Source organism: Leucopleurus acutus (genome assembly GCF_964270905.1).
Source record: "Leucopleurus acutus genome assembly, chromosome: 7".
Taxonomy (NCBI): Eukaryota; Metazoa; Chordata; class Mammalia; order Artiodactyla; family Delphinidae; genus Leucopleurus; species Leucopleurus acutus.
Window position 1 is genome coordinate 67,628,435 of NC_139150.1, and position 24,869 is coordinate 67,653,303.

Here is a 24,869-nt window from a genome sequence, read left to right on the forward strand (position 1 = left end):
ACTCTGTCCCTCCTCACCCCTCCCTTCTTCCTTCTCCTTAGTCTTGCCAGCTGCTACTGGAGTTGTTTTTCCCACTGTTTAAGGTAATAACTTACTTGGTGCTGAAGCCAAGCTACAGGCAAGCCTTAAAAATAAATTTGCAGAAGGCTGATTTTCATACTATTGGAGAAAACCTCGGAATCTTTTTGGAAGTTTTTGTCTCCCAAGAAACAGCTTTTCAAGAGCTTCTTTCTCCCTCAGGTGCCCTTTGCTGAGTGCTAAGAAACAAACCTAGTGAGCATTATTGATATACGAGATATATGGTGGGTATATTATTGATGTACAGAGTGGTACAAACATTCCCTTAGAACAGAATATTCTCATGAGTAGCTGCTGCATACGTGTAGTGCTACTCTAGTGTTTTGAATATACACACTGTTGACTTAAAAGTCCTCTGATATATTAAGCGACCTAGAGTAGTGGGAACGATGTGTTAGAAAGAGGTTGAAGCTAACACAATATTGTAAATCAACTATACTTCAATAAAAATTTTTTTTTAATTTTTTAATAAAATAAAAAGAAAGAGATTGAAATCCAAATTCTGCCATTTTCCAGGTAGGTGGCATAGGAAGTTGCTTTGGTTTTGTCATCTGTGCGGTCACAGAGTTTGTTTACAGGCTTCATAAACCCTGCAAAACACCTGACAGTACCTGGCCCATAGTTGGTGCTTCATAAGAATCAAGATCCCTTTCCCCATCATGATTTATTTATTGCTGTGTCTTCTTGACATCAGATTTGATAAGTAGGAATTATCCATTACCACAGTCTGCAATTACCTCATCTCTCACTCTTCAGAATAATGGTGGCTGATGGTATTTATTTTCTACCTTCCGGCCAACTCAGATGCAGCTGCCACTCACTAGCCACAGAAGAGGAGGCCTTGTGGGCTTCAGCCAGGAAGACCCTACCTCACTGACACAATCGCTGTCAACTCAGAAAAACCCATGTGTCCTTGCTCTTGACACATTCATTAGAAAGAATTCAAAACTCAAGGTTGGAAATCATCTGAGAACTCAATGCCCAGGTGTTCCAGGGAGCACTGTACTCATAAAAATCCTCATGTTGGGGCTTCCCTGGTGGCGCAGTGGTTGAGAGTCCGCCTGCCGATGCAGGGATCACGGGTTCGTGCCCCAGTCCGGGAAGATCGCACATGCCGCGGAGCGGCTGGGCCCATGAGCCATGGCCGCTGAGCCTGCGCGTCCGGAGCCTGTGCTCCGCAACGGGAGAGGCCGCAACAGTGAGAGACCCGCGTACCGCAAAACAAAACAAAAAATTCCTCATGCTGATACTAACAAATGTTTTCATCTACTCTTTGATATATATCCCAGTAAGTGATTCCTTGTAACACACCTGCACTTACAGAAAATAGTTCGACTTTAAATAGTGGAATTTTAATGTAGAAAAATGACATGCAGACTAGGTCAAAACCGTGCAAAAAATCCATTTGAAATAACACTTGAAAACCTTAAAATCAGCGGTTAAATCATGTTTTTCTAACAAATGTGGTGTTTGAGAGACCCAGACTTGCAGAACTGGGGGATTTTTCTGTTTGGATTCACATAGATGTATTGATAAAGACATATTGCATATTTTTAAAATATAAACCAATTATCTCAAATAACATGCCTCATACACAGTACATGGAGTGGAACTATTACTTGGTTTAGTATAGCCAAATTATGATTGTTGCATGAACCACAAATTTTCTTCTCTTCTTTGCCCATGGTCCACCAGGAAGCAGTAAGGTGAGGGCACTGAGGCAGCTCCTTTGGGTACCTTTAGGAAAATTAGAAGATAGCATATATATAAGCTTTCTGTGTTAACTTTTTTAGGTAGTTTTTTAAAACTACCGAAAAAACTGATTATAACTATTATACAAACCTGAATTTTAAAGTATTTCTAGATTTCAATGTGAATTTAATTTTAGTTTTGAATTAGACATCTGCTGAGTGTTGAATTCTGTCAGATTTGAAATTTGTAGGTTTCAGCCAGTTTTCTAAACTAGGCCTGCAATTAGGAAAGAAGCCGAATTCATTTTTCTGTATGTGAGTGGGTGGCTAGTGGAATTTTCTTAATCTTTCTGAATGGGAAAAATGTATGCAGTCTTTTTTTTTTTTTTATCTTGGGGCCTTTAAGTGAATTTGTTTTTGTGTAAAATGAAAGAAGCAGCAGTTCATTTTGCCATTGTCAGTATTGCAGTGATTCAGCAAAATGTTACTGCTTATCCTAAACCCACAAGTCTAGAGCTTGGAAGCATGGCCAGCATTGATCATTGTCAGCCTTCTTCCAGCCCAATCCAGCCGCTCACCTTCCTTCTGGCTCAGGAAATTTTTTGGCCCATTAAACATCAGTCAGTCCACTTTTCTTGTAGGACGTTGTGACTGCTGTCTGATTGGTTTATTGCTAATTCTGATTAATAAGCAATTCAAATTCCCAGTTTCAGGAAGACTACTTTTCCTTTTTTAAAAAAAATTTAACTGATTTGTTTTTGGCTTGCACTTTCAGATTCCAGGTTTCTTCCTCTTTAAAACAAATAGATTTTGAATATTCCCTATGCCAAGATGGGTTTGCTGAGTACTCACTTTCTTTCATTAATTTCAGCTGTCATAGCAACACATCCATGTGCGTGCAGGCTCCCATGGAGAAAACGGGACTGAGCTATTTCTCCAGCCCTTGAAAATATATCTTTCCCTAAGACTTCAGATTTTAGAAGAATGACTTTGGGAAATCTCTATTTTGTACTGACATTTACATTTAATGATTGTTACTCGCTTATACACAGTTGAAAGTGGCCCTGAATTAACTCCAGATTAGTGGTCTAGAATAGAGATCTAAGGAAGGATACTTTAAGAATTCTAAGCATTCCCCTCTCATTTGAGTGGGCTGCGGAGATGATTTGCTACCCCACAGCAGTTCCCGAGAGGTTTTTTTCATTGCTAATAGAATCCTTAAAACTCCCAGAGATCATTTCCCTGGCTTGCTGCTTCTTCATTCGCTACTTCACCAGGGTAGAGGAAAGTTAAAAAGGAAAAAAAAAAAAAAACATTCTCCAGTGAAGCTCCATCTGTTCTGCCTGATAAAGGAGAGTCTATTTCCGTACAGGATAAGGGTTGTGACCTTCCTTCAAATGTGCTGTTGTCAAATCTAGAGGCACTGCAGTGGACCTGAGCTTTTGCAAACTTGACCCTGTGCCTAGAGCTGTGAGACAAGACTGCGGGTGCTCAAGACACTAAGTCGCCCTTTACAGCTTTACACACATTTTCACACAGAGCAGCAAATACCTCCTATTTGCATAATGACCATGTATCCCCCCAAAGTGACTAGGACACATGGTCTGATAATCACGAGGACTATAAGACAGATTTGGAAATAGAATTTTTTCAGAAATTCCAGGATATATGGTCAGAGTGGTTATGTGCTTAGCCTCTTTTTATATAAGGTATCACTTCAAATTGTTACAACAATATAAAATAGATCTGATTATCCTCAGGAGAGAACTGAATCACACACCGAAAACATGTGATGTTTACAAGCAGTTGGTAGTAAATCGTCACGTCCAGGTTGAGTCATTTGTTCCCCCCCCACCAAGGTCATGCTGCCTTTTTCATGGCTTAGGGCTGTACAACATGTAGATTCTTGGTTTAAATAATGATGTTCCAGGGTAAGAAACGGCCAGGGAAGTGAAAGCGTGGATAAAAGGCTAAGATGCGACAGTATGGTCTGGTTGGCCTTAAGTGGAATGTTCCAGAGGGAAAAAAATACTTTGTCCAACTGGAAGGCTCATGGTAGAACTGAGTATTGCAACGGCTCTATTTGTTCTGACAGAATTAAAAAATTATACACATTTTTTCAATAAAAGAAGTTTACTATCCCACCCAAATGTTTTGGGCTAGGACTTACTCCTCTGAGAATAATCTTAGATTAATAACCTTTAGTTTCTCAAGCTGATCTGAAACTTTTCTGCCTTATGTAAGCATTAGGGCCACATGGGACAGAAGTGTGGAGTTATTTAACAGGTGATATTTTTGCATAAACTCTGTTTTGATCAATTTTCTGAGGCTTTACCTGAGACAGAAATGGCAGTAGAGAGCCCAGGAAAAGAAAAGGAAATAAATATATCATTTGAGAATACCTTTGACTGACTTTGAAGAAGACTAATAGTCCAAAAGCTTCAAATTAGTATAAAGTAATATGTTTGGGGAAGCAACCAGGAATTGACTTGAGAACCAAGGAATGGCACAAGCCCTCCTGACTGGGGATCTGAGACACTTGAGAAATTATAATGGAGGAGAACTATTTGGGGAGACAGATACATCCCTCCTTACTGTTCCTTTTTCTATACCTCCAGCCTTGACACACACATATAACCAGCATGCTACTGCTTTTGGAATATGGACTTCAGGTAACATATCCAGACATATAAATGAGAGCTTTATTGTATGCAGAATTTTGCTGAGTTATGGCCCTAGGTGGAATTTTGAACTCCGTAGAGGTAAATTTTCATTAAAATTTCCAGAGCTATGTGTGTGAGTTCTAGTCATCAGAGCAGAATGGCTACTTTGTGGTGACTTGCTGAACAGGAACATTCCAGTAAGATCCACATTTGTACCAGGGCAGAAGACCAGCTGCTATCCTTTCTTCTCAACAAAGCGTTCTTGTGTTGGAACAAAATCTCTGCACTGTGTGCCCAGCAGCAGAAGGGAGGCTGAGTAGTGATGTCAAAGTATCCCATGATGTCACCACAGTTCACAAAGAATTACAGTTAATGCCATGTGAAGTGAGGCCAAATTCAACACTTTCCCTCTTGGGTACTTCACAGTCTTCTAGACAGAAGCAAGGTCAGAGGTCAGGCCTTTGTATAATTTTGTTTCGCATTCTCCAGACACCCTAATTTTGGAAGCTGGGGAGAGAGAAGACAGCCTGCTAAAGAAAAGTCCTCTGACCATATGCTGAGAATGAATTCCAGTGTCTGTATGCACAAAGGTCTATACTAGGTTAATTCTTGGGATTTCTGCTGAAGACTACTAGACAGACACATTTAACTAAAAACAATATGCCACTGTATAGCACAAGGAAATATACTTAATATTTTGTAATAACCTATAAGGGAAAAGAATCTGAAAAAGAATATATATATATATATATATATATATAAACTAAATCACTTTGCTGTACACCTGAAACTAACACAACATTATAAATCAATTATACTTCAATTAAAAAATAAAAACAACATGCCAAAAAAAATCCAAATGCTTTTAACCATAAATTTACAGAAGAATTCGGCCCAGACCTCAAAATAAATAAGAAAGGAGAAATGTAAAATCAGTCCGGTAGCACCTGGAAGATTGAGTAAATGTTAGAAATAAGAGTTAGTCATTCTCTTTCCCTTTTAGGGTGTTTATCCAGTCATTAGATGGATTCGATTCTTCATCACAAGAAAGGCAATACAGCAAAAACTCTTAAAACTGTTTGCAATCTGATCAATTCACTGCCCTTCCTATCAGCTGTCTCATACCCCCAACATCGACAGCCCCCTTTCTTCCATTTACTTTATAATATAAAGAGATAAGTACCACAGAACTGCTCTAGAGGATAAGCAAGCTCTTAGGAGCCCAGGAAAATCTCTCTACCTCAGACAATGAAGAAGGTAGAACTGGCTCCCTTTAAAAGAACACCTGGCCAAAATCTCATTCCAATGAAAACAGGTCCTCCTTTAGCCTTTAACCGCAGAGGAGGTTGATGCCCTGACACTTTGCTGGAGGTGGGGGCGGGTGGGTTGTAGGTAGAGTAGGACAGTGGCTCTGGTCCAGCCAGACACCCAGCCAAAGGGCTAGAGCTCACACAGAGTAATGGCAAGAGTCAGGCCAGGGTCTGTGCAAGCTCACATCCCTCAGGAAGAGCCAAGAATCAGACACTCAGGAGATCAAGTATGAAGTGAGCTTCCGGGTCCAGAGTTGGTGTTAGAGAGAGGGCGTGAAGCCCTGAGCACCATGCCTAGTGGAAAAGAGGTCAGAGGAAGACACTCAAAAATAATAAGCATTCTCAGCTCAAAGCCATTCTGGAGTAGTGAGTGAAGACTAGAGACACAGCAGGCAGAGTGACAAGTGGAAGTAAATTCTCAGATTACAGTGCTACAAAATGATACATCTGTAGAGATCTTTTTCTTTTTGACAGAGAGCTGTTTTTGGTCTTTGGAAACTGGCGGCAGAGAATATAAGTGATGGAAGCCGTTATTATGTTCTAGGATAAGACAAGGAGGAAAATTCTTTGAAACCCACAATCTATGCCTGTCACCTGTGGCCTTACCTATATACTAAATTCATTCATTCATTCATTCAATAAACTTTTATTAGTTGCTTATTATATCATTAGACACTGTGACCTTGTGGTGTTACGTTCTAGTAGGAGATAGAAAATAAGCAATAAACTTATTATAAATAAATAAATTATACTGTATTATAAAATAAGTGCCATAGAATAAATAGAAAAGATGGGACAGGGTAAGAGAACCTGGGTCTGGAGAGGGACACAGGTTTAAATAGTCTGGTCAGGGTACACATTATTGAGAAGGTGAGGGTTTCCGGTAAAGACTTAAAGATGGCAAGACAACTGCTCTAGAGGTGTCTAAGGTGTTCCAGTCAGAGGCAACAACCAGTGCTGTCCTAAGACAGAAAGTGCTTGGAATGTTTGAAGAACAGCAAAGGGAGAGAGCCAGAGAGAGATGAGGTCAGAGAAGACCTTTTGTTTTTTAATTGAAGTATAGCTGACATACAATGTTGTGTTAACTTCTGCTGTAAAGCAAAGTGATTCAGGTATGCATATATATATATATATATATATATATATATATATATATATATATATTCTTTTTCATATTCCTTTCCATTGTGGTTTATCACAGGATATTGAATACAGTTCCCTGTGCTATACAGTAGGACCTTGTTGTTTATCCATCCTGTATATACCAGTTTGCATCAGCTAATCCCAAACACTCAATCCTTCCCTCCCACACTCAACCTCCCCCTTGGCAACCACAAGTCTGTTCTCTATGTCTGTGAGTCTGTTTCTGTTTCGTAGATAGGTTCATTTGTGTCCTATTTTATATTCCACATATAAGTGATATCATATGGTATTTGTCTTTTTCTGACTTACTTTGCTTAGTATGATAATCTCTAGGTCCATCCATGCAAATGGCATTAGTGCATTCTTTCTTATGGCTGGGTAATATTCCGTTGTATACATGTGCCACATCTTCTTTATCCATTCATCTGTCGATGGACATTTACATTGTTTCCATGTCCTGGCTATTGTAAATAGAGCTGCTATGAACAGTGGGGTACAGGTATCTTTTTGAATTTGGGTTTTGTCTGGGTATATGCTCAGGAGTGGGACTGCTGGATTTTATGGTAACTCTATTTTCAGTTTTTTGAGGAACCTCCATACTGTTTCCCATAGTGGCTGCACCAATTTACATTCTCACCAACCATGTAAGAGAATTCCCTTTTCTCCACACCCTCTCCAGCATTAATTGTTTGTGGACTTTTTAATGATGGCCTTTCTGACTGGTGTGAGGTGATACCTCATTGCAGTTTTGATTTGCACTTCTCTAATGATTAGTGATGATGAGCATCTTTTCATGTACCTATTGGCCATCTGTATGTTGATACAGGACCTTGTGGGCCATTGTAAGGACTCTCATGAGTCTAGAAGGAAACTGAGAAGTCCTACGAGTGATTGGTAAACCCCAGAGGAGAGTGCCACATACGAGGAGTTTCCCTTTCGAAAATCTTTGCCTGGAGGAGTTAATGCCTTCACATAAACTTTTTCCAGATTGTGGTGTATTAGAGTGTAGGAGAGCTACACCTCATCTGTTTAGCCTAATAACCTGTGTGTATTTACCAGTATTTCCCTGTGGCATGTGTGTCTGGCTCCTGAACAAAAGCAACTAATTTTTTTAATCAATTCAGTTGCTCCCTCGAAAAGGAAATCCTGCCCATTAAAGATATACTTTCAAAGCTACTGGATGCAAAAGATCGTACTTTTTGCCTGGTGCTTGGTCTTAGTTCTTATAGCGGTAGGTTAAGGTAGGCCCATATGAAAACTTATAGCGGTAGGCCCATATGAAAAAAATAATAATAAAGGACCCCTTTGTGTTAAAAAGTTGGGAACTGTTGATGTAGTCCATTATTTGTTGTTCAAATGCCCTTGTTACCGTTTGGCAACAAGGTATGGCTGAAAGCAACATCTTCATTCTCCTTCTTCCTGTCTCTCCACTGCCCTTCTAACCCCTAAGAGAAACACACATCATAGAATAGAGGGATCACTCATTGATTCAACTGTGGCAACACCAATTCCTACTAATGTGATCTTGGGCAAATTGTTGAATCTTTGAGTCCAGTTTTATTTTTGTAAAATAAACATAAAGTTAGTTAATTTTCAGGGCCACTAGAAGAATTAAATGATGTTAACTAGACTTGGGGAGATCATTTTGCAATATACACAAATAACAAATCATTATGTTATCCGAAATGAATATAATGTTACTGTCGATTATATCTCAATTTTTAAAAAATGAACTAAGTGAGACTATATATATTATACCTAAATCTAGCAAGCATATAGTTTTCTTTCCCTTCTCTAGGCTTTCCCTTCTGTCTCTCTCCTCCTCCATACCCCTATGACCTTTAGTCTTATTGATCTTACTCCCTTTCTGTTCTCTCCTGTTCTGAGGAAATGATCTGATTAAAGCCATTCACCCTAGATTGGGACCATGCCTATTATTTATGTGTACTCCCCGCAGCACCATAACAGCCAGCATAATGCCTTATGCTCAGTGGATTTGGTTTGATTTAAGCGTAATCCACAGCTTCATGTGTTACTCCTCCCAAGGGCATTTGGACAACAAACAAAGGACCACAGCAACGGTTCCCAACTTTTTTTTTTTTTTTTTTTTTTGCGGTATGCGGGGCCTCTCACTGTTGTGGCCTCTCCTGTTGCGGAGCACAGGCTCCAGACGCACAGGCTCAGCGGCCATGGCTCGCGGGCCCAGCCGCTGTGCGGCATGTGGGATCGTCCCGGACCGGGGCATGAACCCGTGTCCCCTGCATCGGCAGGCGGACTCTCAACCACTGCACCACCAGGGAAGCCCAAGTTCCCAACTTTTTAACACAAAGGAGCCCTTTATTTATTTTTTTTTCATATGGGCCTTGTGTTTTGTAAGTTTCCATCAACTCAAAACACTGCATGTATTAAGCAACAATTTGTTTTCTCATTTTGTGCCTTAAAGACCTGAGTGCAATTTTAAAATAAGTACAATAAAGATCAGGATTTAGTTTATTTGTGTAATGAGCTGGTTGAGGTTTGGAGGATCTTATGTGGTCTTATGGCAGGTAAAGATATTTTCATTAGGCTTTTGGAAATATTAAACATAGCGCATGGGCCACTACTAGCATCTTTATGAATGACCAGAGATCCTGTTTTCTCGAATCGGAGAGCTGTGAAGCACAAGTATAGATGAGAAGTGGTACCTTCCCATTTACTTCCTAAATATGCTTCCCAGTCACATTACATTTGAAGCCATCTATTCACCCCTGTGCGTAAGTCTGGCCCTGGAGGTGGTGATCTTGATAACATTATTCAACCTTCTTATCACCACTGCCATATTAAATATTGACTCGTGTGTCTTTCCATGGTTCATAGGCATCCTACTACAACTTATAGTCAGGAATCCCAAGTTGGAATTTTGGTTTTGTTAGTTACCAGCCATGTGACCTTGGGGAAGTCGTTTATCTTCCCTGAACCTCGTGTTATAATCTGTATTTGAAATCATTCATATCTTCAGAAAACATGCATCTTCAGAGAAATATTTGTGGAGAATTGTCTAAAAGATAACCAGTTCATTTCTCTGACTCTGGAGTAGTAAATTAGTTTAGTCTCCCTGCAAGACAGCCATAGTCTAATGAATTTGGCTTCTAGATCACAATATTGTAGAGGTTCTGTGGCCACATAAAATCTCAGTGGCGGGGCTTCCCTGGTGGCGCAGTGGTTGAGAGTCCGCCTGCCGATGCAGGGGACACGGGTTCGTGCCCCGGTCCGGGAGGATCCCGCATGCCGCGTAGCGGCTGGGCCCGTGAGCCTTGGCCGCTGGGCCTGTGTGTCTGGAGCCTGTGGTCCGCAACGGGAGAGGCCACAACAGTGAGAGGCCCGCATATGGGGGAAAAAAAAAAAAAAATCTCAGTGGTAAATAGTGCTACAGTTGGGTGGCAATGTCCACTGTGGGTCCTGGTAGGAAAGATAGCTGCGCGTGTGCCGTATTTGTGCCAGCCCAGCTCTGAATGCTGGAAAGTCTATCCTTAGATTAAGTCAGACCATCACAACGCTCTGTACCTGGATGATTTGTTTTGGTTTCTTAAGGTTTGGTTTTACTAAATGTTCCCTGACCATTAGGATTCATCAGTGGTTATTGAAAAGCCAGTTCTTTGAAACTTCTTGGATTTATTTGCTCAGATGTTCTTAAGACGTTGTTGCATGGCATTGTCTTTCAGAAAACTCACAGAAGATACTTATCTAGGATTTCAGTACTTTGAGTAATTACGATTCTCCTGAACCAGTTTGTCATTAATTCATTACATAAATATTTATTGAGTGTCCACTGTAAGGAACACATTATCCTACACATTTTCTAAGAGATCTAGTAGATGCTGTGACCCTTGTCACTGCTTATGTTTTCCTCTTTTCTAGGAAGCTCACGTCCAGATCTGTGACCCCTATCTAGAAAATGTATAGGACTTAACAATGTGCATTTATGTAATTCTCATTTCTGGCTGTAACTCACCTTTTTGACCCTTATTTTTCCTCTTTGCCCCATTTTCTCTTTTGTTTTTTAAAAGTTTTATTGTGTTTTATCATGTGTATATGCTATAAATCATTTTATAAAAAGGTAAAGCATAAACCAATCAATCAATGTCTAAATCTTGTAAAGATAAGGTTGGAGCTCTACTGTTTCCCTATTAACGTAGATAGTAAATGAGTTATAATGTGTGTAAGAGCACAGTCTTCCCCCATGAAGTTCTATCTGAATTAAATAATTATAAATAAGAGCAGCTGTGATCAGATTTGCAGTTTCGTTTTCCGTATTTGTCTTGCCCAGTGCTGAAAATGAAGGGATTTAAAAATTTCTTACCTCATGGTGTTGGATCAAGAAAAGCTTGACATCACTGGCTCAGTATTTGATGCTAGAAGTTGAGGTCCTTACGGGAAACCATTTGAAATGTGGCCAGCGTGAACCCATCTAAGCATGTCATTCTGAGGCATGGTATCTGCTTGTGGACTGTGTTTATTTACATTCTCCAAATTATCCATCCAGTGATCTTTCTTTCTCCTGTGGCTCCTGGTGCAGACATTTTATTATACATATTTCAGTGTCTAGAGAATTTCAGTCTTGTGTTCTGCTTGTTCACTTGCTATCAGCTATGTGAGGTGAAGAAAGAAACCCCTATCAGCACATACTGTAGGCCTGATGCCTAAAATCTGCATGATATGCTCAAAGTCTGTGAGCCAACTTGGACTGGATGTTATAGTTCTAGTTTTTTGTTTAGGGAGGGTTTCCCCTGCCCCCTTTTTAGTAAATCCTGAAAAGCAATGAAGAAAAATCAACAGCGTTAAGTGTGTGTGCTCCCCTCAAGAGACAAAGAACTGCCTGTCTGTATGCATGTATACTTCTGTGTATACAAAAAGCGTACATTCAAGACACAAAAGCAAAAGTTGACGATGACGTCTAAACAAGAAAAACATCTTGGAGCTTCTCACTTTTTATATCACCTGGGGCAAAAATTTTGTCTCTTTTTTTTAAAAAAACTGTGCAGTCATTTTGGATGGGGAAGAAGTTAGACCACCAAGCTGACACCTAGTAGCAGAATATTAATAAGCTGCATTAGGCCAAAATACTCAGTTAGTTTTCCACCCTTTACAAAAACTTCCGTGCAGTTGACAAGGTTATGAGTGGTCATTATCTTGCTTTAATGTTTTGTCCGGAACGGCGTGGTTCTGGGAACTCAGTGACCTGAACATTGCCTTCCATAACATTTCATTAATAATGAGCATAGGTGGGCTTCCCTGGTGGTGCGGTGGTTGAGAATCCGCCTGCCAATGCAGGGTACACGGGTTCGAGCCCTGGTCTGGGAAGATCCCACATGCCACGGAGCAACTAGGCCCGTGAGCCACAACTACTGAGCCTGCGCGTCTGGAGCCTGTGCTCCACAACAAGAGAGGCCACGATAGTGAGAGGCCCGCGCACCTAGATGAAGAGTGGCCCCTGCTCGCCGCAACTAGAGAAAGCCCTCACACAGCAACGAAGACCCAACACAGGCAAAAATAAATTAAAAAACAAAAATCCATTAGAATAATGAGCATAGGTGCACATGGGTGTCTTAAAAATACTAGCCCTTTATAGTAATTCTTGTTCATGTACCGGGACAGAGGTTTAGGTTTGGCTTCTAGTTGTCATTTATAGTACATCTGTTTCTCTGTGTACACAGATACATGCAAACACACATACACACATATATACACATTTTTGTACACGTGTATGTCATCAGTGACGGCAGTCTAAGGTTGCCTCTCTGTAACCTACACTGGAATTATTAGCAAACCATTATGTTTGGTGCTATGTGTTTCAGTGATTCACCAACATTCATTGTGCATCACAAATGCCAAATGTTGTGCTAACCAGCAAAATAGAAAGTAATAAAACAGGGACTCTCAAATAGCCCATGATCTGCTGTGGAGACAGACATGTTAATAGATTAAACTCAGTATAAATTATACAGCTGTTTGAATTGAGTATATATAAAAGAAACCCCAAAATAATATGGGCTTAAGTACATAAAGGAGTTACTCTCTCACCAAAAAAAAAAAAACAAACCAAAAAAGAGTCAAGATGTAACCAGTCCAAGTGTGGTTCCAGAACCAGGCTCTTTCTCTCTCTCTGCTCAGCCATCCTTCCATTCTCAAGACTATCTCATTTTTTAAGAAAGCCACTGGAGCCAACAGAAGGCTGGCAGGCAAAAGGGACCCTCCCCAACTAAGTCAGCTTCTTGTAAGCAGCCTTCCCAGAAGTCCCACATAACTCTCCCACTTTTATTTCACTAATTACAACTTGGTGACATAGCCAATGAGAATACTAAATAAAATTGGAGCTCTGTTACTGAGAAAAATAGGATAGGTGGGTTTTAGGTGACAATTAGTACTCTGCTGCATGGAATTATGAACAAAAGGCTGGGGAAGTATTGACCATTAAAGTACATAATTCTGGAATCTGAAAAAGGCTTTTTTGAGGAGACACTTAATTTGGAATTTGAAGGATGAATAGGAGTTTGCCAAATAAAGAATTGGGAAAGAGCACTCCAGGCAGAAATAATATCATGTGTAAAGGCACAGAGGAGTCTGGCATTGCACCTGCCAACTAAGCCATTTCTGTATTTCTTTTTATTTTTTCTCTGTTGTTAATGATAACTCTTTAAGTGATAGTTTAACTGATTTTTAATGAATAGTTTTTCAAGTTCAACAGGTTGAGACATGTCCACAATGATTTTCCTGATATAACTGCAAATAATTTTCCACTTGGACCAAACTAAGAACATTTTATCTGATGATAAAATATTCCACATCTTAAAAATAATTGAGTTAAAATATTTTGGCATTTTAAAAGGGAATTGATACAGAAAGAAAAAATATCTGTTGTGTCAGGGAGATGTTTGTCTTTTCAATTCTGAAGTTAAACAAAGCCCAGTTAGAACTGACTTGGTTCATATCCTAGGGTCCGTAAACCCACACTGGGAACACTAAGTTGGTGGTCTGGCCAAGTTAGCCCTAAAGTATGTCACCTTCTAGTTAGCTATTCCTAATATGACTGTTACTTTGGATCTATGAAGCTGGATTATTCTTTTCTTAAAATGGCTTTGGAACCAAAGGAAATCTTTAGGATTAGAGAGAGATTTTCGTGATTATCTCCTTTCTGGCTCCTTTAGCGATATCAGAGTCCATTAAAATTTTTCCAGAGAAAGTTAAATCCTTTGAAAAACTTGAACTTTCTTTCATTTTAGGAGTAAACCTACTCAGGTTTGAGATACCTGAGAGTATGAGTTCCCATGCCCACTGCCCTTCCACACAGCTGAGTATCTCATAAGATTAAGGTCATCTGTCTTCAACACCAAACAAGAACAGTAGAGTCAATGATTCTTTGAATACTGCCTAAGTTAAGATTGCCATATTTTCTCAAAGGATTCAACCCTACTAAGGCAATCAGACGCTTTAGTCTTCTGATATCTTTTTATTGAGATAGACTTGACATTGTATTAGTTTTAGGTGTACAAAATAATGATTTTACATTTGTATATATTGTAAAATGATCACCACAATAAGTCAAGTTAATATCCGTCACCACACATAGTTACAGATCTTTTCTTCTTGTGATGAGAAATTTTAAGATTGACTTTCTTAGCAACTTTCAAATGTACAATGCAGTATTATTAATTATAGTCACCATGCTGTACATTACATCACCATGATTTACTTATTTTGTACCTGGAGGTTTGTACCTTTTGACCACTTTCACCCATTTCACCCCCCCTCAACCTCCACTTCTGGCAACCACCAATCTGAGTTGTTTGTTTGTTCTTGGATACCACATATACATGAGGTTGTATGATATTTGTCTTTGTCTGACTTATTTCACTTGGCATAATGCCCTCAAGGTCCGTCCATATTGTTGCAAATAGCAGGATTTTCTTCTTTTTCAGATAGGTAGGTAGGTAGGTAGGTAGATAGATAGAGATTATCCATTCATCTGTCAACTGACACTTAGATTTTTTCTCTGTCTTGACTACTGTAAGTAATGCTGTGGTGAAAATAGGGGTGCAGATATCCTTTCAAGATAGTGATTTTGTTTCTTTTGGACAAATACTCAGAAATGAAATTGCTGGTTCATATGATAGTTCTATTTTTAATTTTTTGAGGAACCTCCATACTGTTTTCCATAGGGGCTGCACCAATTTACATTCCCACCAACAGTGTGGGAGGGTTCCCTTTTCACCACAACCTCATGAACACTTGTTATTTGATAATAGTCATTCTGACAGGTGTGAGGTGATATCTCATTGTGCTTTTGATATGCATTTCCCTGATAATTAATGTTGTTGAGCATCTTTTTATGTGTCTGTTGGCCTCTGGATGTCTTCTTTGGAAAAATGTCTGTTCAGGTCCTCTGCCCACTTTTTAATTGGGTTGTTTGGTTTATTTTCTCTTGAGTTGTATGAGTTCTTTATATCAATATATTTTGAATATTAACCCCTTATCGAATATATGATTTACAAGTATTTCCTCCCACTCAGTTGGTGGTCTTTTCATTTTGTCTCTTTGACTCCTTTGCTGTACATAAAGATTTTAGTTTGACGTAGCCCACCCCCCTTGTTTATTTTTGCTTTTGTTGGCAAATCCAGTCTGATTTTTTTTTTTTTTTTTTTTTGCCAGCTTTGGTTTTTGCATACTTTCTAATTAGCTAGTATCTAGGCATGACTAAAAGATGCAGCAAGCCTCACGGCAACACCTCCCTTTCATCTAGTTAAGTCTGACTCCTCATTCAGAATTCAGCTCAAAAGACTCCTCTTCAGGAAAATCTTCTGTGGCCCTTCTAAACAGATCTACCCATACTTTAAGCTCTCAGAGTACCCCATATCTGTGTTTTATAGCTTTCATCTAATTATCATTCTGCATGTGTGTGATGATTTGAATAATATCTGCCTCCACCACTAGACTCTAAGTCCCATGAGGGTGGACCCATATGTACTAGAACTCACCACTGGATTGCTCCTAGAAGAGTGCCTGGCTCATAACAGGACTTCAGTCATGGTTGGATTCAATCACTGCATTTCACACTGTGCTTGGAATATAAGAATGAATGCAGAGTTGCTCAGCTCATGTGTGGGTTCATCTACAGATAAGAATTTTGAAAATAATTTCACTGCAGTTATAGAGAAGGACATCAAAGAAGCCAGCACATGCTGGGCTCTGCATGGACAAAGCTGACGTGAATTCTGAAGTGGCCTCACTGTAACTTCTGAACATATTGAGACCGATTGCAGCTTGACCACAGTGAACGCCCAGAGGTGGAACCAACCCCCCTTCACTCTCCACTTAAGATTTGGGCACTATGTTTTCCTGACATCTTTACATTTTAAAACAAGTACAGCTGCTGAAAGAGTTGTTTTTTTGTTATGTATTTTTAAAGATGCCTGTGTGCTTTTAGGGGAGAGGTACATGTTACCACATTTTAAAAATATAGCACATACATAACACAATAGTAAACAGTTGTATTTTTCATACTTTTGCCTAAACATGTGTTTGCAATTATTAGTTGAAGGTTGCAAAAAATGAAAATCCAGCCTCAAAGAGAGTTCATGTTAACAACCTTTTGAAAGACAGGATGCATTGTGGGGACATTGTGAAGATAAGCCCCTTCAAATGTCACTGCACTTCTCATTTTATTTTGTCAAAGACAGTAGTTGAAGTAGTTTGAGAGTAGAATAAGTCTTTTGATACTAGATTTCACTAGAACTATAGAGGTACAACCTGATTTAGTTTGGATTTGCATTTTTTTTTTTAACTTGAACGTTGGAAAGAAAAGATTAGGAATACAAATGAGTTTGCCCACATAATTGATGAAGGCTTGTGATTTTGTTAAGCCCGATTTGGATGAAGCACAAATGTTTTGTTAGATGTATTTAGAACTCGGCTACTTATTAGCTAAGTGCCCTTGGCAAGCTTCATGACCTCCATGATTGTCTTGAGAATGAATGAGACGTGTGTCTTGTGCCTGGTACAGGACAGGGCCAGTCAGTAGCAGGCACTCACTGTTGGCTATCTCTGCTGCCCTCTGTGTCAATCCTCTCTTCCACCACACACATGCACGCTAACCTTGTTTTTGTCTGTTGGCTAATTGGGCTGTGCTGCATGGCATGTGGGATCTTATTTTCTGGACCAGGGATGCAACCCATGCCCCCTGCAGGGGAAGCACAGAGTCTTAACCATTGGACCACCAGGGAAGTCCCAGCAAATATTTGTGGAAGTCCTACAATTTTCCAAGCACTGTTCTAGTTGCTTGGAATACATCAATGAATCCAAAATACAAACCCCCACCCTTATGCATCTTACATTCTAAGGAACATATAGAACATAGAGATTATTCATAAAATTTTTCCTGCTACAGTTATCTCACAGTTGTATTTTTTGTGATTTGGGTGAAGCATAATTATTGACATTGGGAATTAGTTTTGAATTAAGGTTCCATTATGTTAATAGTTCAGGATCTTCCTCCCTCCCTCACCTTCTCCTCCTTCCCCCCTCCCTCCCATCTTTCTTTCTCTTTGTATATTTCAGTATACTTGGACTATGAAAATGTCTTTATCCACGCTACATTTTTTCCTTCTTAGCCTGATTCAAATTCTAGCTGAATTCAGTCCCTTTCATGGAAAGCATGTCTTAGCCTTCTCAAGGATGATAGGAGGATGATGTGGTGCTGATGGAGCTCACCATGGATCCCCCCATATCCGTAGGCGCCTGGTTGAATTACACATCTCTCTTTCTTCTTAGATTGTTGGCTGCGATCACCAGCTGGGAAGCACCATCAAGGAAGATAACTGTGGCGTCTGCAACGGAGATGGGTCCACCTGCAGGCTGGTCCGAGGGCAGTATAAATCCCAGCTCTCTGCAACCAAACGTAAGACACTCCAGAGATGGGGCAATTTCTGGGCCTTCTCCCTGGCTTGCAACTAGGGAATAACACCTCCATCAAAATGAAGACAAATCTGAAAATACTGTGGGAAGAGATTTATGTTCCTGTTTTGTGGATTAGTTTGGGTGAGACAAGTCAGGTCACCTGCTGCAACCCCAAGGAAGAAACCTTTGCTTTTGAGGCACATGAGGAGGGAACTAGACTTGGATCTAGATACACTCTATGTGCAAGCGTGAGCTTTGCTGCCCAGTGTGAGGACGAACTGCGTCCCGACCCCTAACTGATACATAGTCTGGTGGAATAGCAGAGAGAGGGAAGATGAGAACGAATGCTCTCCTACTACAGTGAAATCACGTGGTCTTCGTTTACAAGGTGACCTTTGGTCGGTGCTGATCACAGGTTTCTCCAGAATTAATATTGGGCAGTGATTACGTGAAGCCATGTAATGACTGTTGTGCCCTCATCTCTCTATAGCAGCTGAATAAATGTGTGCCTGCTATACATGTACATGCCGGGAACTTTACACGATCATCTCATTTAATCCTTAGAACAACCTTATAGCAAGGTACTGTTTATCCCCATGTTATGAATGAGATAACTGAGGCTTAGACAGATTATGTGGCTTGCTCGGAGTTATACAACTATGTCAGAGCCAAGATGTCAGCCCAGAGTCTGATTCCAGAGCTTAAGCACTTATTCGTTCCTCTGGACTGTCCCAAACCCCGCGGACTGTTTCCGTGGCGGGATATTTGTAAAGCAGTTACGTGGATTAGGCAAGGTACTTCAAATATCTACCCAGCTGGGTTCTGCTAGGGTAGATGGTATATGTTCTCAGGATACCTGACCCAACAACAGAGTCACCCAGGAGTCCAGACCATTTTACCATCCACGCTTCTCTGTGACAATCACTGTTCTAGGCACTGCAGCAAATGCAGATAGAAATAAAACAACCCTCGTAGTCAAGGCCGTGCATTTTTTTTAGAATAATTTGACCTTGTTTGGCATAATATCTCAATTTTGCCTTTATCCAGAATGCTCCAATAGGTCCTTAATGAGGACCTCTTTGAACATGTCTACCCTGGCTTGGGAAATGAGAATGGATGTCTTTATTGACTGTGGTATTGTCCTCTTTACTTGTTGACTAGCTGGAGGAAAACACTTGACATATGGGGAGTTTATGGCTTTAAATGGACTTGTAGGTCAAGAAGAAAAGGCACTGTTTGCTGGAGAACTATTCTGAGTAGTCAGGAAAAGGCAGCTCGCCAAAAGGATGAAGCTCTGGGGAAGAAGAGGAGGCAGGAAGAAAGACTAGGAACATTTAAACACGTGAAACATCGGAGCTGCCAGCGTAGGGAACTCTCCCCATTCTACCACGCCTGCAGGCAGTAAAAAATGTTATTCTGAAGAAAAGCGGAAAAAAAAAAACCCGAGCAGAGAGAATGATGAAGGGTGAGGTAAGTTAGACATTGATGTAGTACATTCAGGTGAGATTTTTTTTTTTTTTCCCTGTGGTTATGCATTGGTAGCTTTCCCTATTAGATGAAAAATTAAACAATTTAGAAGATGAAAACTAGAGGAGGATAGAGGCATAATTCTTCTGTAAATCTCTGAAGTCATGGCAGGATATTTGGGGAAAAAAATTACATTTAAAAGGTCACTATGTGATTTTTTTAAAGTGTAGAATCTATTAAAGCCCTATAATATTTATTTAAAAAAATAAAAACGAAAGGTCACTTTTATAGAGCTCTTTAAGGAATACTGAAGAGTCGAGGTCATTCTAATCATTTGTGCCACATAATTGAGTCAGTGTTCATTATCTAGGAATCTAGGGACTTCTGTTAGGCACAAAAAGAGATGACTGGCATTCGTGCAGTGACTGCTGTATGGCAGCTCGTTGGGGCGTGTTTTCATGGTGAGATTCCTTCGTTTATTCCCTCTCACGTCCCCTGCCTTGCTGTCCTCATAGAAAAGCCCAAACACTCTGCTCAGATAGATATTCCTCTTACCCTCCTGTTTAAAGGGTGATCTGGGTCCTTCGGGGCCTGAATCACTGGAACAAAGGCGGAGAAGTTCTGAAAGAAGAAACTAAAGCAAACTGAGAGCCATAAGTCAGTCTCTAGGTCTGCAAATAGATACCTCAATGAAAAGTGCTCTGTTCAAACCAACAGTGGGTAGATTACATAATACACAACCCGATGATGATCCGTAATGACACAAGGCGATTGATTCATTTACCTTAGCACTGACGATGCCTCATGACAAAATGATTTATATCAGTAAAGCCCAGCATATGCACGCATCTCACCACAATCTATAGCAGATGCTGAACAGGATGCCTCACTTATGTTCTCTCCACCCCCAGAAGAACCTTCCACCCTGCATTTACAGACTGTGAGGTGACCCACAGGCAGGAAAGATTAGGCTGCTCTGCGGGGCCCAGCGTATGAGCCAGGTGAGCAGCTTTCCACCCGTGCAGGCCTGGAGGAGTTCTGCCAGCTCTCTCCCCTGCTCTCCGCCAAAAAGCACTAGAAGCCAGCCACATGCGCTTTGCAAAGTCCTTATATTCATACTCCCCACATTGAACTCATTTTCTTCTGAACTTACGTTCAAGTTTTTCCCTTATGTTATCAAGCCTCGTGGGAACAAAGAAAAAATAGGAGAGTGGAGAAAGACTGTGGTGGAAAGTGCCCGAGGAAAAGGAGAAGTAGGAGAGACATAGCAAATGGGTGCCATTTGCTGGTGAATAAAAAAGAAGCCATCTTTGTATTAAGAGACATTATTATTGCCTAATACAAATGCAGAAAACAGAAATAGAGCTGGACCTAGGCACTCCTGCCCCCTTTTGAAGGAAAAGACTGTCCACTGAGAGCGTTCAGCCTTTCCATTTCTCCTGGTCACTTTGTTCTACTTCCCCAAGACGATGAAGAAAAGAATCAGATTTAGCTTACATTGACTTACTTTTGATTTTTTAAATGAAAGGCTCATTTTCTCACACATGTTATTGGCTTGTACCATATTATGTATTCTCCAAGTATACTCAGAATATACTTAGACCCAGAGTCAGCCTATATGGTATCAATCTGATGTCTCCAGCTTTGCAAACTTCTCAAATGTAGCTGCGTGTTTTGAAAATGCCTGGGTATCCAAAAGCTCTCCCTCTCTCTTCCTTGAGTGTCAAGGGCTAAACTAATTTATATCAAGATAAAGTGAAGCTTCTGATACCTAGCTTTCCTTCTCGGACTGTGCTTGTGCTGATTTATAATGGCTATGGGTAAACGTATTCCAGGTTTATCATTCTGGCTCAAAGATTTTGAGGTAAAGGCTGTTTATAATAAAACACATAACATCTGAATGTTTTTAAAGAAAGCCCAAAACTCTAAAGAAATTTCCACCTTGCACCTGACCTCAGGCTATAGTCACAAGCCACTCGTTCATTTGTTCAACAACAAATATTTCTTGGGTACCTGCTATGTGCTGAGGAACTGTTTTAGGTGCTGGAAACACAGGAAAGAGCAAAACAGACAAAAATCCATTTTTCTTATGAGACTTTCATACTGGTGTTAGGGACAGACAAAAGGACGAAACAAATAAACAAAGTATATATGTGTCATGGGGTGGTAGGAATCGTGGGAAAAAGGAAAGGGAGGGAAAAGAACCAGAGATAGAGATGAGCTGCCAGCCAAAGGTGTTGGAGGGGATTGCAATTTTAAATAGGTTACAAAGAAAAGACTCACTGATAAGATGCCATTTGAGCAAGGATCTGAGGGAGATACAGGTAGGGTACCATGCACAAGATAGGGGAAAGAAAATTCCAGGCAGAGAGATAAGCAAGTGCAAAGGCCCTGAGGTAGATGCATGCTTGACATTTTTCTTAAAGTGACTGAAGTAAAGTGAGTTTAAAGAAGACTAGAAGAAGTGATGAAGGTCAGAAGACTGTGAGGTGGGGTGAAGAATGGCACAGATACTGTACGATTTTGTAAGGATTTTGGCTTTTAGTCTGAATGAGGTAAGAAGTCACAGCAGAGGAATGACTTCATTTGATTCATTTTTTAAGAGTATCACTCTATATGCTCTGTTGAGAATAGACTATCGTGAGTGTAACTGTGGAAATAAGAAAAGCAGTCAAGAAGCCAGACCAAGAATGAGGAAGATTTGGACCATGGTAGTGTATCCCATTCGGTGTATAATGCATTTCTTTGAGTCCAAGACATCATTGATTGAAAGATGTGACATTATTTTATGCACCAATAAGAAAAAAAGCCTCCACTGAAATTAAGTAATTAGGACACAATGCCTTCTAGCCACTCAGGGATTTTACTTGATAGTTATTAAAAGATCTACTTTAGTTTTTATTTTTTTAACATTGTTATTGGAGTATAATTGCTTTACAAAGGTGTGTTAGTTTCTGCTTTATAACAAAGTGAAACAGCTATATGTATACATATATCCCCATATCTCCTCCCTCTTGCATGTCCCTCCCATTCTGCCTATCCCACCCCTCTAAGTAGACACAGAGCACCCAGCTGATCTCCCAATGCTATGGGACTGCTTCCCACTAGCTATCTATTTTACATTTGGTAGTGTATATATGTCCATGCCACTCTCTCACTTCATCCCAGCTTACCCTTCCCCCTCCCCCTGTCCTCAAGTCCATTCTCTGCATCTGCATCTTTATTCCTGTCCTGCCCCTAGATTCTTCAGAACCTTTTTTTTTTTTTTAGATTCCATATATATGTGTTAGCATACGGTATTTGTTTCTCTCTTTCTGACTTACTTCACTCTGTATGACAGACTCTAGGTCCATCCACCTCACTACAAATAATTCAATTTGGTGTCTTTTTATGGCTGAGTAATATTCCATTATATATATGTGCCACATCTTCTTTATCCATTCATCTGTCAAGGGACACTTAGGTTGCTTCCATGTCCTGGCTATTGTAAATAGAGCTGCAATGAACATTGTGGTGCATGACTCTTTTTTAATTATGGCTTTCTCAGGGTATATGCCCAGTAAGTGGTGCTGGGAAAACTGGACATCTATATGTAAAAGAATGAAATTAGAACACTCCCTAACACCATAACAAAAATAAGCTCAAAATGGATTAAAGACCTAAATGTAAGGCCAGACACTGTAAAACTCTTAGAGGAAAACACAGGCAGAACACTCTATGACATAAATCACAGCAAGATCCTTTTTGACCCACCTCCTAGAGAAATGGAAATAAAACCAAAAATAAACAAATGAGATCTAGTGAAACTTAAAAGCTTTTGCACAGCAAAGGAAACCATCAACAAGATGAAAAGACAACCCTCAGAATGGGAGAAAATCTTTGCCAACAAAGCAACTGACAAAGTATTAGCCTCCAAAATATACAAGCAGCTCATGCAGCTCAATATCAAAAAAACAAACAACCCAATCCAAAAATGGGCAGAAGACCGAAATAGACATTTCTCCAAAGAAGATATACAGACTGCCAACAAACACATGAACGAATGCTCAACATCACTAATCATTAGAGAAATGCAAATCAAAACTGCAATGAGGTATCACCTCACACCAGTCAGAATGGCCATCATCAAAAAATCTACACACAATAAATGCTGGAGAGGGTGTGGAGAAAAGGGAACCCTCTTGCACTGTTGGTGGGAATGTAAACTGATGCAGCCACTATGGAGAACAGTATGGAGGTTCCTTAAAAAACTACAAATAGAACTACCATATGACCCAGCAATCCCACTACTGGGCATATACGCTGAGAAAACCATAATTCAAAAAGAGTCATGTACCACAATGTTCATTGCAGCTCGATTTACAATAGCCAGGACATGGGAGCAACCTAAGTGTCCCTTGACAGATGAATGGATAAAGAAGATGTGGCACGTATATACAATGGAATATTACTCAGCCATAAAAAGAAACGAAATTGAGTTATTTGTAGTGAGGCGATGGACCTAGAGTCTGTCATACAGAGGGAAGTAAGTCAGAAAGAGAAAAACAAATACTGTATGCTAGCACATATATATGGAATCTAAAAAAAAAAAAAAAAGTTCTGAAGAACCTAGGGGCAGGACAGGAATAAAGGTACAGATGCAGAGAATGGACTGGAGGACAGGGGGAGGGGGAAGGGTAAGCTGGGACAAAGAGAGAGTGGCATGGACATATATACACTACCAAATGTAAAATAGATAGCTAGTGGGAAGCAGCCACATAGCACAGGGAGATCAGAAGAAGGAGTGGACTAAGCCATGTTTGGATTAGTGATAAATGTGCCCTGCTGCTGAGACAAGACCCTTCTAAGTACTCAGTGTCCCATGAATTATTGAATTTTCCAGCCTAGCTGCTGGATAAAATACTATTCTCAGTCCTATATGTGTGGGTTCTATTTTGTGCGACCCTGTCTGTTCTTTTCCTGACCTCATATTGGTTTTTCACACACATGTACTGATGAGTATGTTGGTGCTGCTAGACACCTAAAGGGAATACTCTTAAATCTCCAGAGTTGTCTCTGTGTCCTTCTGTCCTCTCTGGACACAGAGAAATAACCTGTCCTTCAAACTCTAGTCACTCTGATCTCTGGACCCTTACCTTTGTCTCCTCAACTCAGGCAATCCGCTGGGCTCTATCCAAGTTCCCACTTTCATGGACGGCCTAGGAGGTCTTTCAAGGCAGAAGACTGAGGCAATATTAGGGTTCATCTCATGTTTCCTGAATCTCAGGAATGACTGTCCTTCTTTGCTTTATATCTATCATCTTAAAAGGCCACCTTTCATATAATTTTTTCTGACTTTTTGATTGTTTTGGGTAGGAGATTAAGCCTAGGCCCTGTCCCTTCATCTTGACAGGAAGCAGAAGTCTTGATATTGGGTTCTTGATTCAGGTTTGCAATTATGTAGATGTAGCCTGCTTTGGGCTCCCACTTTGGGAACGTTGTTAAGCACTTCTTTTCTTTTTTTATTGAAGTATAGTTGATTTACAACGTTGTGCCAATCTCTGCTGTACAGCAAAGTGACTCAGTTATACACATATATATAAAAAAAC

At 40.1% G+C, this 24,869-nt stretch overlaps 1 protein-coding gene across 2 annotated transcripts in view; it reads left to right on the top strand.

The window, feature by feature from the left end:
* Positions 1–24,869, top strand: part of ADAMTSL1 (ADAMTS like 1) — a gene marked incomplete at both ends in the record, with an annotated part of 462,446 nt that overhangs the window by 131,806 nt on the left and 305,771 nt on the right. For both annotated transcript variants that reach the window (XM_082843595.1, XM_082843596.1), the window contains one exon: positions 17,689–17,815. In XM_082843595.1, coding sequence (XP_082699721.1) covers positions 17,689–17,815 — 127 coding nt within the window. The remainder of the gene's footprint in view (positions 1–17,688; positions 17,816–24,869) is intronic.